At 39.7% G+C, this 16,017-nt stretch overlaps 1 protein-coding gene across 1 annotated transcript in view; it reads left to right on the top strand.

Annotated features, from left to right (window-relative positions):
- Window positions 1–682: 682 nt before the first annotated feature.
- The window catches only part of LOC118561244 (copine-8-like), a 60,975-nt gene continuing 45,640 nt past the window's right edge, over window positions 683–16,017 (top strand). Inside the window, exons 1-2 of the mRNA XM_036133153.1 lie at window positions 683–1,051; window positions 5,612–5,652. Of these exons, the coding sequence (XP_035989046.1) occupies window positions 972–1,051; window positions 5,612–5,652 (121 nt within the window). The 5' untranslated portion in view covers window positions 683–971. The remainder of the gene's footprint in view (window positions 1,052–5,611; window positions 5,653–16,017) is intronic.

Raw genomic sequence — 16,017 nt, forward strand, 5'->3', positions numbered from 1 at the left:
TTTTCTATTACAAAAAGCAACTTGAAAATCTTGCTTTCCTTTAACTTCTATCTTATAATTTACCAACAAAACTTATTGAAATGTGTGGTTGTAATAAAATAACAACAGAAAATAAGGGTAAATTGCTGTTGAGGGAACGCAAGCCACGGATAAACTCTAGCTGATAGGATTCCATACCATGGAATATTATGCAGGTACTATGGACAATATGTTTTCTTAATTTTACTTCATGCTTTTCATCCTGTCAGCGGATCTCTGGGTAAAGTCACGGCATCAGAATGCCTGTATTCTCAGCACAAGGGCACTATAAGATCGCAAAGCTGAAGGGAAACCCTGCGATCGAGCCATTAGCCTTACAGGAATTTGCGCCCCGCAACTGGCACGGTGCAGAAAACAGATCATCAGATTTCCAAACAGAGGGGGAATCCCTCATTTAGACGACGACAGAGACAGAGGGGAGAGAAGGAAAAGGTCAGGTGACCGTTTATGGAAACACAGAAGGGACGTTAATATGTATGAGGGGTTGGTTCACAGCTATAATGACAATAAACTTTGAGACGTAATCGGCGTTAAGACGCGCGGGGGGTTCCAACGCGCCCTGGAAAGCAGAAAGGAGGCGCACCTCGCTGTTGCTGCCGGATGCCACCGGTGGGCGGCGCTCTCCTCCTTCCGAGCCAGCGCCGGGACAGACCCCGGGAGCGCAGCGTGGCCGTGCACATGACAGGAGAGAGGGCTGAATGAACTTTAAATCTGCCTCCCAACTTTCAGCCTCTCTCCTCATGTGGGCTTGTCCCCCCCCTCCCCGCCCCTCCCTCTCCCTCCTCCGCCGCCGCTCCGCAGGTGAAAACCCAGAGGCAGATCTCAGCCATGGATTCACTGCGATCACGATCCGAGTGCTGAGCCGTCACGTCTTTCCACTCTTCCAGATTTCCAGGCGGGTTTGCGGATGATCATTAGCGTCGTGAGGCGAGATGATGGCTTCAATAGGGGAGTTCGACCCTCTGAACACCAGAGTCCCTGCAACTAAAATAGAAGTTACAGTTTCCTGCAAGTAAGAGCAAAATTATTATTATTATTATTATTACTATTGCCATTATTATTATTATTATTATTATTATTAAAGAAGTCTGCATCCATGTATGTATGTATGTATGTATGTATGTATGTATGTATGTATGTATGTATGTATGTATGTATGTATGTATGTATGTTTGTATGTATGTATGTATCTATCTATCTATCTATGTATCTATCTATCTATCTATCTATGTATCTATCTATCTATCTATCTATCTATCTATCTATCTATCTATCTATCTATCTATCTATCTATCTATCTATCTATCTATCTATCTATCTATCTATCTATCTATCTATCTATCTATCTATATTGAGAGCTCCATGTGTAATTGGGATTCCCAGCTGCCTACAGTGTGCACATCAAAGTGATAAAAATGTTCTAGTTTCTTCATCTTATTGCATGGAGTCTGGCGGCCGAGTGGATTCCCTCTGATCCCCCCCAGCCTGCCAGTGTAATTTAGCCCACAGTTAATTATGTCAGATTTTGGATCCTGAAATAAATCAACACTTTTTTTTTTTTTTTTTTTTTGCCCCTTGAGTTGAAGGGTTGGAAGACTGAGCGACGGACTGACCGATCAGTAAAGCTCAGCAGGGTCTTTTCTTTTTTCCTGCCAGCCTGCCTGCTCGCCCGGTGGTGTGCCTCACTGTCTTCCCAGCTTGCTCCTGAATTATGAATAGCCGTGGCTCCTGTGCAAGATCCTCCTGAGACCGGCGAGATTTGAGAGGGCCAGCTAGACGGCTGGCTGAGTTAGATGGCCCCAACCTAGGAGCCCAGACCTGAGCCTCCGAAATAGAGAGCATCCGTGATTAGGTTGGCCGTGTCCAACACTGGGGCTGTCTTTGCAGCGTCTTCGTCAAAAATGCCTGGCTGTGTTTCCCCGTTTCGCTCTTCAAACAGAAAATGACAAATGTGCTGCTCTCTGTTTGGGAACATGATCTGCTGAAAGATGGTCTTTGCTCTGAGTAGCTGATATATCTTTTTTTTTTCCACCTGCAAATTTCTTGCTTTGGTATGTCTGGCTGAAATCTTTCTGATCATGAAGCTAATTTTAATATAATGCAAAGTATATATATATATATAAAAAAAGGAGTTTTCAAGTTAAGATTTTGTTTCTTAAGGGAAAAAAAGCTCTTTTATCTTAGCCGGCTGTGTGTGAAAAATGTATTTCTCTTCATTTTAATAACTGGTTTTGCCACCTTTGGCGGTAACAACCACCCTCAAAGGTTTGCTGTAACCTTTCACATCTCCGTGGAGGAAATCTGCCCCGCTCTGCCTCCTAGAATTGTTTCAATTCAGACAGATTGGAAGATACGGTCATGCCATAGCTATTAGATCATACTCTGGACTTTAACTAGGCCACTCCTTGTGTTCTCTTTGGGGTGCTTTGGATCATTGTCCGGCTGCATAACCACATGGTACTTGAGTTTAACATCACAAACTGTTGGCTCCTTCTTTTTGTTTTTATCAGGTTGTCGTTGTGTGATATTACCATTTGGGGGGTGGGGGGGGGGGGGGGGGTGATTTGAAACATTTAAGGGTAACAAAAAGCAAAAACAGAAACGGTCTGTAATCAGGTAAATCATCTTTTTTTTCCCCACAGCACAGTATCATTCCATAAATCTTCAGAGTTCTATCAGATGTGAAGTAATCACTACTTCACAAAAAGATGCTGCCTTGTGGTTGTAATTATTAAAGAGGACATATTTCTTACTGCTTATATTATTTTTTGACATCTATCGAATGAGTTTTCATTTAGAATGTTTGACAAGATTGCTCTGCTTGCAGCAAAGCCCTTAACCCTCAGTGTCATTTCTTATTCATTTAAAGAACAACTGAAACCAGCGTGACGTAAAGCTAGTCGCCCCCTTTTATTAGACCTTTGTGTAATGCAGAACATTTAAAAAAATACATGAAAAATAAATAAAAATTGGGAGATCATCAGATAGAAATATGGCAAGTGTAAAGCTACCCTGATGCACAGCGAAAGATGTTCGAAAGCCTCAGTAAAAGCACAAAATGCTGCTTTAATGGAACCTTGAGTGCGTCTTGTTGCTTGTGCGAATCTCTTAGAATCCGTCATGAGAACTTCCTCACAGCTGCTGTGGTGATATCCAGACTGGGTGTTAGATGGGCTTTAACACCTCGAACGTTTAAACATCAGAAAACCGGCTGGCTGAGATAATTTGCTGCCGTACTTTTTAAAAATGCTGGTAGATTTTACTATTAAGCTTCCTCCATTACTGGAAAAGCTACAATGCAATTAGAGCACCCTTAAAAGTAATGAAGAGTGTAATTAAAGATTTTTTTTTTTTTTTAATGAGCATACATTTTGTTAAGCATTTTTTTTTATTGTTATTGTTAAGTTACGGTATTTTATTTTATTCAAGAAAATATAAAAATTAAACCATTTAATTTTTCATACTGCAACTCTTAAAACACATGTGACATAACACCCCTAGTGCACATCATCTAAAAAACAAAAAACAACATAAATGATGTTAACTTGTAAAAGAAACCCTGCAGGGGTTTCTGTTATGTCCCTCCATCCACCTGTACATCCGTCCCCAGGCAAGAAGGGAAATATTTGGCTGGTTGTGGGTCTTCCCTGGATCACCGCCTATGGCCATATGTCCAGAAAAGCTTCAGACAGATTTCTTGGAGACAAACTGATAAAGTATCTCAACCACATCAACTGAGTCCTTTTGACTCTACCTTGAGTCGAGCCATGAGAAGCTCACCTTACGACTAATGATGTTTCCAAACTCCCTGCAAGGGAAGCTTGTCCTACGTTCTTGTATCCAGAATCTGGTTCTGTCAGCCATGACCCACACAGCATCTCCTGATGATAGGAGAGAGCAGGCATGTAGGAAGAACTGTAAGTTGACAGATTTCCTTTTTGGAGAGTTTGTTCTTCACCACAAAGTAACACCTGTACGTCCTCACATTCTGTATCTATTTATCTATATATAAAAACTGCTCTCTCACCCACCCCTCATACTCCTCAGCAGGGTGGGTGGCTCTCCATTTGTCAAGCTCAGGTCCTCCACCAGAGGCCTCTTAGGATCATATATATATACATATATATATATATATATATATATATATATATATATATATATATATATATATATATATATATATATATATATATATATATGTATTGACAGCTGAAAATAGGCACCAGCACCCCTCGCGACTCCATAAGGAAAATGAATGACATTTTTTGAAGGTGCAGGGTTATTTCTGATTAAGGGCAAAACACAATACATTTATGGTATGAGAAACTTGAATTTAATTATCTTAATTCTTCGTTTAGTGAAATATATCGTTTGGCCAAACAGTAGGAAAGATAACACTAATAGTATAAGTGTTAATACTGTTTATGGAAGTATGTACTTTTGATTCAGTCATGTCATTATTTTATCTCATTAGAACTTATGTTTGTGTGAACTTACACACACTTATTGTGTGCATCCATTTACATGATCAGTGATGGGAGTAATGGCGTTGCGAAATAACGGTGTTATTTAATTAGCAATCTAATCTAATTACTTTTCTCATTTTGGTAAGGCATTATGTAACTTACAATGTAATGTGGTGCATTACTACAACTCAATCAATTTAATCAACTTTTCTCAAGAGCAAGAGGGTTTCTTTCTAGTGCAGGGAAAAAGGCGGACCCCGTGGAGGGTAAGCAGATAGAGGCATATGCGACGCAGAATGGCCGAGGAGGGTTAAGGTGTGCTGGAGCATTGCTCACAGGTAGAGTAGACCAGCATTAAGAGACACACACCACGATGCAGGAGAGTCCCGCACATTCAAAGACAGCATAGGAAGCTGAAAGTTTGGGCACAGTTTTACATTCACTCATGTTAAAGGCGAAAATGTGCAGGAGGATGGATAAACAAATAAGTTAATGGAGAGTCATAGTTACTAATGGAGTGCTGTTTGGATTTTTAATGAATGATCAGAAGTAGCCCAAAAGCTTATACTTATAAAAAAAGCTCAGATCATTTTATTATGTTATGAGGTAAAATGAGCCCTAAAAATGTATTAAAAAAAGGGCGTACATTTTTTTTAATCACTGTATATATCAAACAACCGTGGAATGCTGCCATAATGTGGAATTCGGCGTAGGTAAATTGTTATGGTTCTCTTAATTCCAGCTTGGTGTTAATACAGTTATCTCCCCAGCATGATTAACAATGACTTGCTTTGCGCTGAGGAACAAAGCCAATTTCATCACCTCCTTCCTGAGCCTCCATGACAGCCAGTCCTGCACTCAGTTCTTGGAAACGCATGACATATTCTTTTCGAGGGTTGGTTTCACAGTCACTTTTCGAAACTGTTAAATCTGCTCTGACCTCACTTTCGGGGCTTAGCTGAGGCTTTTTTTGGGAACACTCAAAAAAAAAATGAAAAAAAAAAGATCCGAAAGGGAATTCTGGAAATGTTAATAAATGAATCTATTGGCAGAACACAGTAAAGTGGGTTACCTACATTTTACCTACATTTGTTCTTTATTTCCAGGGGTCTCCTGGATGTGGATACGTTCTCCAAGTCAGATCCAGGTATGTGTGAACCTTTTTATTTCCTGAAATGCTTGTTGTTATTTTCTATGTTTGCCGATCTTTTACCTGTATAATGCAAACCTTTCTTAAAATAGCAATAATCTGTATTATAGTTTTGTCTTGATAAGACAATGAATGCTTCTCCTCTCCCCTGTGGCTCAAATACGTTTTAACAACCCCAAAGGTCAGCATTCATTACGCGAGGCAGTGGTAAATTACATATTTGGATCAAGACAGAAAAGTCAGGATGGAAAGGTTGATGGGCTTTAGCATGCAGGGCAGGATGGAAATGAGCCAGGATTGAAAACCAGTCAAAGTGGCACAGGAATGTTTCTGAATACAGGACTCAACACCTGCACTTATCCAACTAATATAAAAAAAACGAAAAAAACCCCAAAAACAATTAAATAGACAACTTTGAACGGATAGTTCAAATTAAGGCTGCAGCTAACGATTATCTTTGTAATTTAGTATTCTTTCAATTATTCTGTTGATTAATCAAGTAATCAGGTAGACATTCTCCAGACTTTTTATTTAACTACTTGTGCTTAAAAATACATGTAAGAGAATATGCAGGTAAGCAAATAATTAAATTACTTAAAATCAATATGTAATGCTTAAAATATAATACAGCATGTCTACAGCTAAAAATTTTCTAACATCAACATTGTAAAAGTTCACCCTCTCGGTGAGCCACCGACGTTAGCATGTGCATGCTTAGCTTATGGTGCGTATAAAGACGGCTCGGAAAGACACTGCATGTCAATGACAGATTATAAGGTTGTATTTGCTGAGAAAAGTGTGGGGGAACAGAGGACACAGATACGGGACGTGCCCCATGTCCATTATGCCCATGCTTGCATGTCCAATTCTGGAATTTTAAAGAGAAATTCTTTCCACATCAAAAAGCATAATGTTGTCCACATGAACCCTTGTAATGCAGGTTCTTGCTGTTTTTAGAGTAAAAACAGACGAAAAATTTTAAATAAATATAATTTGAAATGTTTGATGTTTGACAGCAAGAAAATACGTTCAATTAAGTCCTCTTCTGGGAGAAAACCTCCATAAGCTAACGCGCTAGGTGTTATTAGCCTCATGCACGCCACGGTATCTGGCCGCGCCCCTCCTTCAAGCTGCATCACGCAACGCTCCTCGTGTTTACACTAAGTTTAAAGCAATCCTACACTTTTGACACTGTCTGTCATATTCTCGCTGCCTCCCTCTAGGATGCCAGCCCCACATGGCATCCACATATCAGCAGCACAGGCTATCATTAGCAGGAGTGAGAACGATGTGCAACGCAAATAGGCGCCAGGCCAGAATGCAGTGCGCTGACTAGTTAGATAGACTTTGATGAAGCCTTCAGGGAATACATTGCCTCCAGGAATTTGAGTAACTAAGTTTCTCCAATCTTTCAACTAATAATTTCAGCTCTAGTTCAAATTAAAACATACACTAATCATCAGCATAAGTGCCGAAAAGGGCTGAACGATATAGAAAAAAAGAATATCGATAAAATAGAAATCATGTTGATCAATATGACAGCTGGAGACAGCTGGAGGCCCCAGCACCCCTCGCAACCCCACAAGGGATAGATGTGAATTATTGATCAACATCAATAATTATCAAATAATTTTAAACATATATTGTAAGTGCAGCCCTGACCATTTTATGTGGTTGCTTACTGACCTATTTTTAGGTAAATAACACTGAATTCAAACTCAACCCTTTATTTGACCAGGTCTTTACCAAAACTCTAAGTTTAAAATAATTTAAAAAAAAAGAACACATGCTCTCTGAACTCTTTGATGCTTGTTCCTGGGTCTCCGTTTGTGATTGGATGGAAGGATGTAATGACTGTAGTATTAGCCTACAGGATAAGTTAGAAAGTACAAAAGATAGGAACACTGTTCTTCTATTTAATTTTTTATTGTACCCTCTTTTTTCTGTTGAACCGTACATCTATCGATCGATATATATTGCTATTGAATTATCATCCGACGTGCCCAAATTTGGCCTTTGATTTGTTGTGTCTGAACTGTGTTTTTTTCCCTAGGTGAACAAACATACATCATCAATAAATAAAAAAGGACAGAAACAAACAAAACTAGATCACGTTGGAATTTATTGTGGACTTTCTCCAGTTTGTGCACACACTAAATTAAATCAAACAGCCTTAAAAATACACATACAACCCCACTGGTATTTAATCAAAATGTCCTTCGTTTAACTACTCCTTGATCGACTTGCTGGATAGTGGACCAACCTTCTTGGGACAACTGGTTAGTTTCCTGGTGATGATTTGGCGTATAAATAATGCATTTTCACAACAATTAAGTTCAGGGGTTTGAAAAGAACATTCCAAGTCATATTTAGCCCATTTTATCCTTTTTAAACATGTTTGGATGTGTTTAGGATTGGTTGGAACACCCAATTTTGTCCAAGTTTCAACCACATAGCTGTCAAGTTGAGGAGAAATTGAATAACTTTGGTAGTGGTCCTTTGTTATTCTGACCACCCACCGTATGGCTCACCACATAGGGAACAAGTCCATTGGGGTGGATACACAGTGGAAGTTTCTAGTGTTTATTTGTTTGTCCAATTAATGGGAGACGGGTGTTGCCTGCAGCTGGCTAATGATGCTGATTCACAGCTGCTGATTCTGAGCTAAACTAAGTGGCCTTGTGTATATATTTTTTTTATTTAAAATATCCCCAGATAAAATCAGACAAAATTCTGAATACAGATCATTTTACACTGAATAGAGCTTCATTGAGATTCATGAAATCTTTATTCTGTCTGTGAAACCACATAAAACTGCACATTTTTATTATTTTTGTGGCTTTAGTGACCTTGAATCGACAGTTGCCAGAGAGGAGAAGAGAGTTAGAAACATGTTACACAGGTTTCTGGGTCAGGATTTGAACCCATGATAACTGCGTAGAGGGCTGAGGCTTCCGTACATGGGATGCCCCCAAAACATCACTTTTAATGTTGTTTTGCATTAGAGCAACATTATAATGAAGCACACATATAAAAACATGCACTGGTTGAAAGTTGTTCTACATGGATTCATGTTTTAATACACAGTTTACTCTCTTTGTGAAAAACGATAAGGGGGAATTCTAGGTTTTCCTGACTATATTGTTGAAATTAAGTCAACACTGTTAAACTGTTCGATAGCTAGAAAAACAAAGTAGAGTATTTTTCGGACTATAACTATCACATTTTTTCTCATAGTTTGGCTGATTGACTTATAGTCAGGTTTGACTATAGATCAATTTTAAATGGTAGTTCATATTGACCAGCATGAATCAAGGAATAAACATTACGTCGCAAGAGGGCTCGCTATGCTTGTGAAAACTATCCTGCTCCTCGACCACTTAAAAAAGAATTTAAATATTAACCTATAGAAGACTGAACACATGTTTGTATGTTTTTCCCTGTTCGGTATGCATTCATGCAGGGAACCGTTGAGTGGTGCAGCTCGAAGGGAAAGCTCAGACCGCGGCAGAGCCTCATTAATGGGCTGTCCGCGAAGCTAGCAGCTAGCGCTAGCTTAAAGGTCTGTTGTCCGGGCTGTTTGAAACTTTGCTGATGTGCGGGAGCTTTATATTGCTCTCAACCATCCGTGTTGTACTGTTAGCTTAGCGCGTAGCACCATTACGTTCATAGTCTAATTTCAGCATCATTTTGACAACTTTCAGTGTAACGGTACGCTGAAATGCGCTGGCAAGGCCCTTGCCGGTTAGAGTTGCTAATTTACTCCATTCAACCTCCCAGGTATGTTCCATGTTATTCAGTCGGTTCTGGATGCAGATTTCATAAATTGGTTTACCAGATTAAATGTCAGTTTTAGCCTTGGATTGTGTGAAATAAATGCTTATATAAATGCACATAATCCGGTGCGATATGTTCTTTTCCTCTTTATGACGTATTTGTGACTTAAGTTATATTCCACAGCGACTTATAGCCTGAAAAATAGGGTAATGTTTAATATATGGTCACAGTTGATCTATTAAGTTTTCTTTTGGGCTAATCTCTTCTTTATTAAAATTTAAAATTTAATATAATCTTACCTTTATTGGTGTATGAAGTCTATGCATTAGTCGTTCTCCATAAATATCTCCATCACTTGGTTGTAAAAATTGTCCATGTTTCACTTCATATTTTAAAGGCTGGGTGAGAGTCATCCTGTATCAATCCTTTGCCGATGTTTTCAGTCTTTTCAATGCTGAAAATTCAAGGCAGAAAAAAACGTACAAAAATACAATATGAAATATATTCTGTTAGCTGTGATGTCATCCAGAGGGGAATATCATCTGCCATTATCCTGCTAACATAGAAAAGATTCCTGGATCAATGTGTGCTTGTGTGCCTTTTGTGTCTCTGCTCTGTCTTCTCAAACCCCCAGCCGGTTGACGTATATGACCGTTCACACTGAGCCTGGTTCTACTGGAGGGTTCTTCCTGTTAAAGGGGAGTTTTCTTCTCCACTGTCGCTTCATGCATGCTCCGTATGAGGGATTGCTGCAAAGCCATGGACAATGCAGACGACTCTCCCTGTAGCTGTAGGCTTCTCCAGGAGTGAATGCTGCTTGTCAGGACTTTGAAGCAATCTGCTGGGTTTCCTTTGATAGGAACATTTTTGATCAATCTGTATAATTTGATTTAATTGACTTTGTAAAGTGCCTTGAAATGACATGTGTTGTGAATGGGTGCTATATAATTAAAATCAAATTGAAAATAAAAAGCACAGAAAGCAGAATAGCTGGCCTCTTGTAGCACAGGGCTCTATGGGTGTACTACTCTGGAGGACACTCTGAAAAGAGCAGGTCACCTTTCTCCCACCCATGTAAAGCAGATCTGACACCTCTGGAGTTGGCCCTCCTCTCCCTAATAATTCCACAGAAAAAGTTTAGAGTTTAAAGTTTAGAATAATCCTTTAGTTTTCAGATGTAATCTTCCAGGTCGTCGGAACAGATTTTCATGAAGGGTATCGTTTGACTCGTTGAGTCGTCCGTAGAAGAAGACCACGCAGCGACGTGCACCTCATATACTCATATACCCGCTGTTCCTCTAAGGCTCAGCGCTGACCCCTGTCAGTGCACCATGGTACTTTTTGCCTCACCCCGTGAATTTTCACTGCCCGTTTACAGGTGATTACAAAGACTAAATACGTCACATACGTTCAATATTTATTTTAGACAAACTGGAACATCAGCATGTGTAGCACATGTATATTCAAACATGTATATCGGCGATATAAACATACAGCAATGGGTAGGCACCACCTGCCTGCATCGGTCAGTGTGTGCCTCGCAGCACCATCAGCGTTGAGGCACAGCTCCTCACTGCCTCTTTTCACCCTTCTCCCACGTATTTGAACAGGCAATGCATAAATGAAGTGATTTTTACCATAAGGATGTTGAAATCATACAAAAAACTAATTTGCAGAACAGCCATGTGGACAAATGGATTTTCTCCAATCATTGTTAGCATTTTACTCTTCATGATGAAGGGTGAGACGCTGCCTTAGCTGCCTGCCCTGACTGCACGTCAGTGACATGGAGGCAAAAAGAAGGAACTGGCCCTGGGTGCCAGTCATGCGAGAATCGCCATACACTCTGGCAACACATACAAACAAATAATCAATTCTAACTTGGCAGCTCAATTCTTTGCTTTTTCTGATGAAAAGCCTTGAAGCATTTCAACGTGTCGATGTGTGAATTCAACTGAGGAGGACCTTTGGAGAGATAATGCATTCTGTGGTGGGAGATTTGCAGAAAGTGTGAAACTGTAATTTGAGATAAACCTCTCTGTATTTGGACGCTCAGCAGCCAGACACTTTGGGGTTTTATCGGAATCAAGAAAAGGCTTTAAGTGTGCTTTCACGACCAGCTTTTACACAGCTTAGTAGTGCTGCTTACCCCGAGAAGGAAAGGATAATACATTTTATTTTTATCTTTTTGAACATATAAGCTCCTCAATTTGTTCTTGTTTTGTGCCTTACACTTGTAACGGTTGACTGTGTTGTTCTGACACGCTTTAATTTGTTAGCTGGGTTAGTTGTTGTCCAGTAACTGATAATAATGCTTAACGATACTGGCTTTCATCATCCAGAGATTCAGTCGGTCGATTCAGTGTCTTCGACTCTAGCTTCCTCCCCTGTTACATGTCGATGTCACAGCCCGTCTTCCTCTCGGTGTGAGACTGTGTGATTGGTCGAATCTAGCGTAAAGTGCTTTGAGTGGATGGTCTCACTAGAAAAGGGCTATACCAAATTCAGTCCAGTTATAATGCCTGACAGGTCTTGCTTTCATCATTGCTGCCTTAAAGAAATTCAGGGCCTCATTAATCCGCTGCCAGTATTCAGTGCAATTAGCTTTATAATCCAACAGTGTGCAGCTGTGTTACAACTGATTTATTTGCAAAGATTACATTACAAGACTGATGGACTTTGAGCTGTTGTTTAAGTAAAACTGCATATCAGTTAATTTAGAAACATTCAAATATGCAACATTTTTGTAAAACAGATAACATAAATGAGGGAAAATGTACAGTATTTCTATTTTGGGTGTGTAGTTGTAAGATCAGATCGAAAACATCAAAAAAAGTAAGTCTGCAGAAAAACAAACCTTTCATTTTTACATCAGAATATATATATTCTTCTTTAAAGAATATATATATATATATATATATATATATATATATATATATATATATATATATATATATATTCACATTCACAATTGTTGGTTAGTTCTTCCGACAGCCCTCAGTTGTCCCTTGAACAGCCACTCTTCTCCTAGAACATTTCTTAAGCTCACAGAGGGAAAAGGGATATCTGACCATTTCTCTTTGCACAATCTCTCTAGATCGTCCTAGAACCCTGGGTTTTTTGCTTTTATGCTCTCGCCTCTTCAGCTAACGCAAAGGTTTTCAGAGGGATTTGAACTTAGGACAGAGATCACAATGGAAGAATGTTGATTTTGTGTCTAATTAGCTTTTTCTGTTTTCATTTTGCCGATAAAAACTTTGGGTAATTACCCTGCTGAAAGACTCAATTACAGACCATCTGTTCCCTTTTAGAGTCTACCAGGTTTTATGCGTAATTGTCTGATGTTTCAAAGAGTTCATGATGCAATGCTCTGTAACATGGTTCCTGAGGTGTGTGGAAGAGAAACAGGCCCACAACATCACAAATCCTCCGTGATACTTGAAAAAGTTCCCCACATATTTTTCCTTCTCACTGGACACATATGTAGTAATTGTTATTGAAAACTTTGATCTCATCTAACCAAAGTGCAAAATTCCAGTTAAAGTAGAGTTTATCTCCACATGTTCACATTTGTCATGTAAGGAGAGAAAATACTTTTATCCAGGCATCACTCCCAATCAACCGGTTTCCATGTAGCCAGTGCCTAATGGTTGTTATGGAGACCTGGCGACACCAAGATGCTGCTGAATTACTACTAATTAGAGTTTCTCCCTTAATGATCACCTTAGAAAACCCAAGTATACTTAAAAAAGAGGTTGTGGAATATTTTATTTAAAGGGATTGTTGCGACTGTCAATGACCGTGCTATTGGTGATTTTATTGATAGTAATTACTGAGTTTTTTAATAATTGAGTTCAATTAAATGTTATTTATATAGCCCTAATTCACAACGGATGTCATCTCAAGGCACTTTACAAAGTCAAATACAATCAAATCATACACATGGACATACAAAGGTTAATTATTGAGATCATGCCATGACAATAAAATATAGATTTAAGGCATTTGACACATCTTTATCAGGGAGGGCAACAAATCTTTTCTTTAAAGAGAAATAGAGCAAAATGGCAACCGTATGGTAAAGAAAAAGGCATAATCCTACAGGACACACCTAAAGGTGCGTTCACACCCAACACGCACAGGGCGAATGGAAGAAGTCATTTACATGTTATCCCGATTAAGAGGCATGTTCAGGAGCGATGCAAACGACATGGATCAGGCGAATAGAGCAAAGCAAAACTGTGAAAAGCGCAGTTAACGCATGAACAGAGCGAAGCGAAATTGCGCTGCAGTTCAGTCAATTTGCATTGCGTTAAGGGTCCTCATCATTCATTTATTTAAGCGCAAACATGTTTTTTATTCAATTCAATTCATTTCAATTTTATTTATATAGCGCCAATTCATGAAGCATGTCATCTTGAGGCACTTTACAAAGTCAAATTCAATCAGATTATACAGATTGGTCAAAAATGTCCTATATAAGGAAACCAGTTGATTGCTTCAAAGTCCCGACAAGCAGCATTCACTCCTGGAGAAGCGTAGAGCCACAGGGAGAGTCGTCTGCATTGTCGATGGCTTTGCAGCAATCCCTCATACTGAGCAAGCATGGAGCGACATGCTTATGTGTTACATATTTAGACAGTACAATTAGGCTATATTTCTATTGAGCAATGATGACACAGTTTGTGTCCCAGAGGGTGATCCTTTATCTAATGTGGGGCAGCAGCTCCTCATCCTGGGCCAGAAGTACTGCTGAAAGTGACCATCATCCAGACACACCTTCAGGTGGTGGTACTTTCCAACCGGGTGCGTCTCCGGTGGACCCAGGTGTGGCGACGCCATTTTTCTGCTTTCCACGTTACTTACAGCGCCGTGACTCGCTCAGTGAAATCCATGTCTGCCACAGTGAGTTGAACAGACAAAAGGAACCGGCCAGCGAATAGACGCTCCTCCTATGTCATGATGCGGTGAAGCGAGCTGAGCAAAACTCGTGGATAACTCGCGGTCTGCGTTGTCCACGCGTTGTCAGGGTGATTTCTTTGCGTGAGAGAGGTGAAATGTCAAACGACCAGCAGAAGATCAACAATTCGCTTTGTTCAAGGATCAAGAATATTTATTGCCACCATGTGTTATCATAGTGAATTTCTATGAGACTGATTCCGGCTCAAGATGCGCACAGATTACATATAACACGCAGACAGTCTTTTTTTTTCATAATTTTTTTGTTCTCTTTCAGTGTGAACGTACCTTAACGATGAGGTCAACTTTACAGCTTAGCCTTTTAGTGTTAGTGTCTAAAAGTTAAGAATGTTTACGAAAGGGAAATGACCCTGGGATGGACTGGTGACCTGTCCAGGTTGTACAGCGCTTCTTCCTCAGTGACTGCAGGAGATCAGCACTCCTGCAAATCTGCAAAGAAAAGTGGATTTAGACAAGGGATGAATGAATAGCGGAAACAAAAGGAATTGTCATTAAATTATTTAGTCAGTTTTAGTGTGGTGGCAGCTGAAACAATATTTACTCAGAATTGGATTTCAACTAATCTCCACTTTAAAAAAAGAAATGTACCTATTCTTCATTTGATTTTTTTTTTTTTTGTGGATCAGGTGATGAGATGCAAGTCTGATCCATAGAGTCTTCTCCTAAAAACTTTAAAAAAATATTTTTGGCTAAGTTGTGAGCCTTCCATATTGTTCTTTTAAGTAAAAAGAGACCAAGAAGCCAATGAGCTGTGCACAGAATGTCACAGTGAGCGCATATTCTCGGCACCTGCCAATCTAAATGGCTCTATTACAAGTTTTATGTGTTTATCCCTTTTGGCCTCTTGACTTCAAAGCTTTCTGCCGACTAAATCAAGCCCAGCGGTGTCTGAGCGGATAAGTAGAGCCGTGCGGCTCTGAGCCCAAAGGGCGCAAATTTTCTCAAAGAAATGATGCACAGGGATCAGACAGACAGTCAAGATTGAAATGAGTTTCACAAATCACAGCTGGAGAGCACAGCTGTCTAAAGCCCTGGTCTTGAGGCTTGGGCGATAATGTGTGTGAAGGATCACAGATGCGAGGACTGCCTGAGGAGCTACTGGGCAGCCACCTTCTTCTTTTGGCTTTCCAACCAGTACAGACAGGAAGAGGTGATGCATGAGGTTTACCGCCAGTTTGACTTCAGCAGATGTGAGGTTTCACTGATTGTTCTCTGCGGTCCAGTAACGTGATTCAGTCGGAGGACTACACAAAGTCTCAGTTAACAGAGTACACAGGCTTAAAGACAGTTTTTAGCGTTTTTTTGCTTTTTTTCATACATAATCTTTACACCACTGCTCAAAGTTTAAGTGGCTGTTTCTGTCCTGACTCCCCCCCAGAAGTTGTTTGGACCATGTTTGTGTAAGTTAAACAGTCTTGATCTTAAATGTCTGCGTATTATATTTCTGTAATGAATGTTGAAACTCTCAGGTTCAGAGGGTTGCAAATTTTTCCCTACATATTTGAAAAGCACTGTTCCAGTTAGAATGTAACATTTCTGGCTGGCCCATAAAATATAAGGCAAGTCTATGCACAATAACAGTGTATTTACTTGTTTGTTAAATTG

The sequence above is a fragment of the Fundulus heteroclitus genome, unplaced genomic scaffold (genome assembly GCF_011125445.2).
Source record: "Fundulus heteroclitus isolate FHET01 unplaced genomic scaffold, MU-UCD_Fhet_4.1 scaffold_587, whole genome shotgun sequence".
NCBI classification, from domain to species: domain Eukaryota; kingdom Metazoa; phylum Chordata; class Actinopteri; order Cyprinodontiformes; family Fundulidae; genus Fundulus; species Fundulus heteroclitus.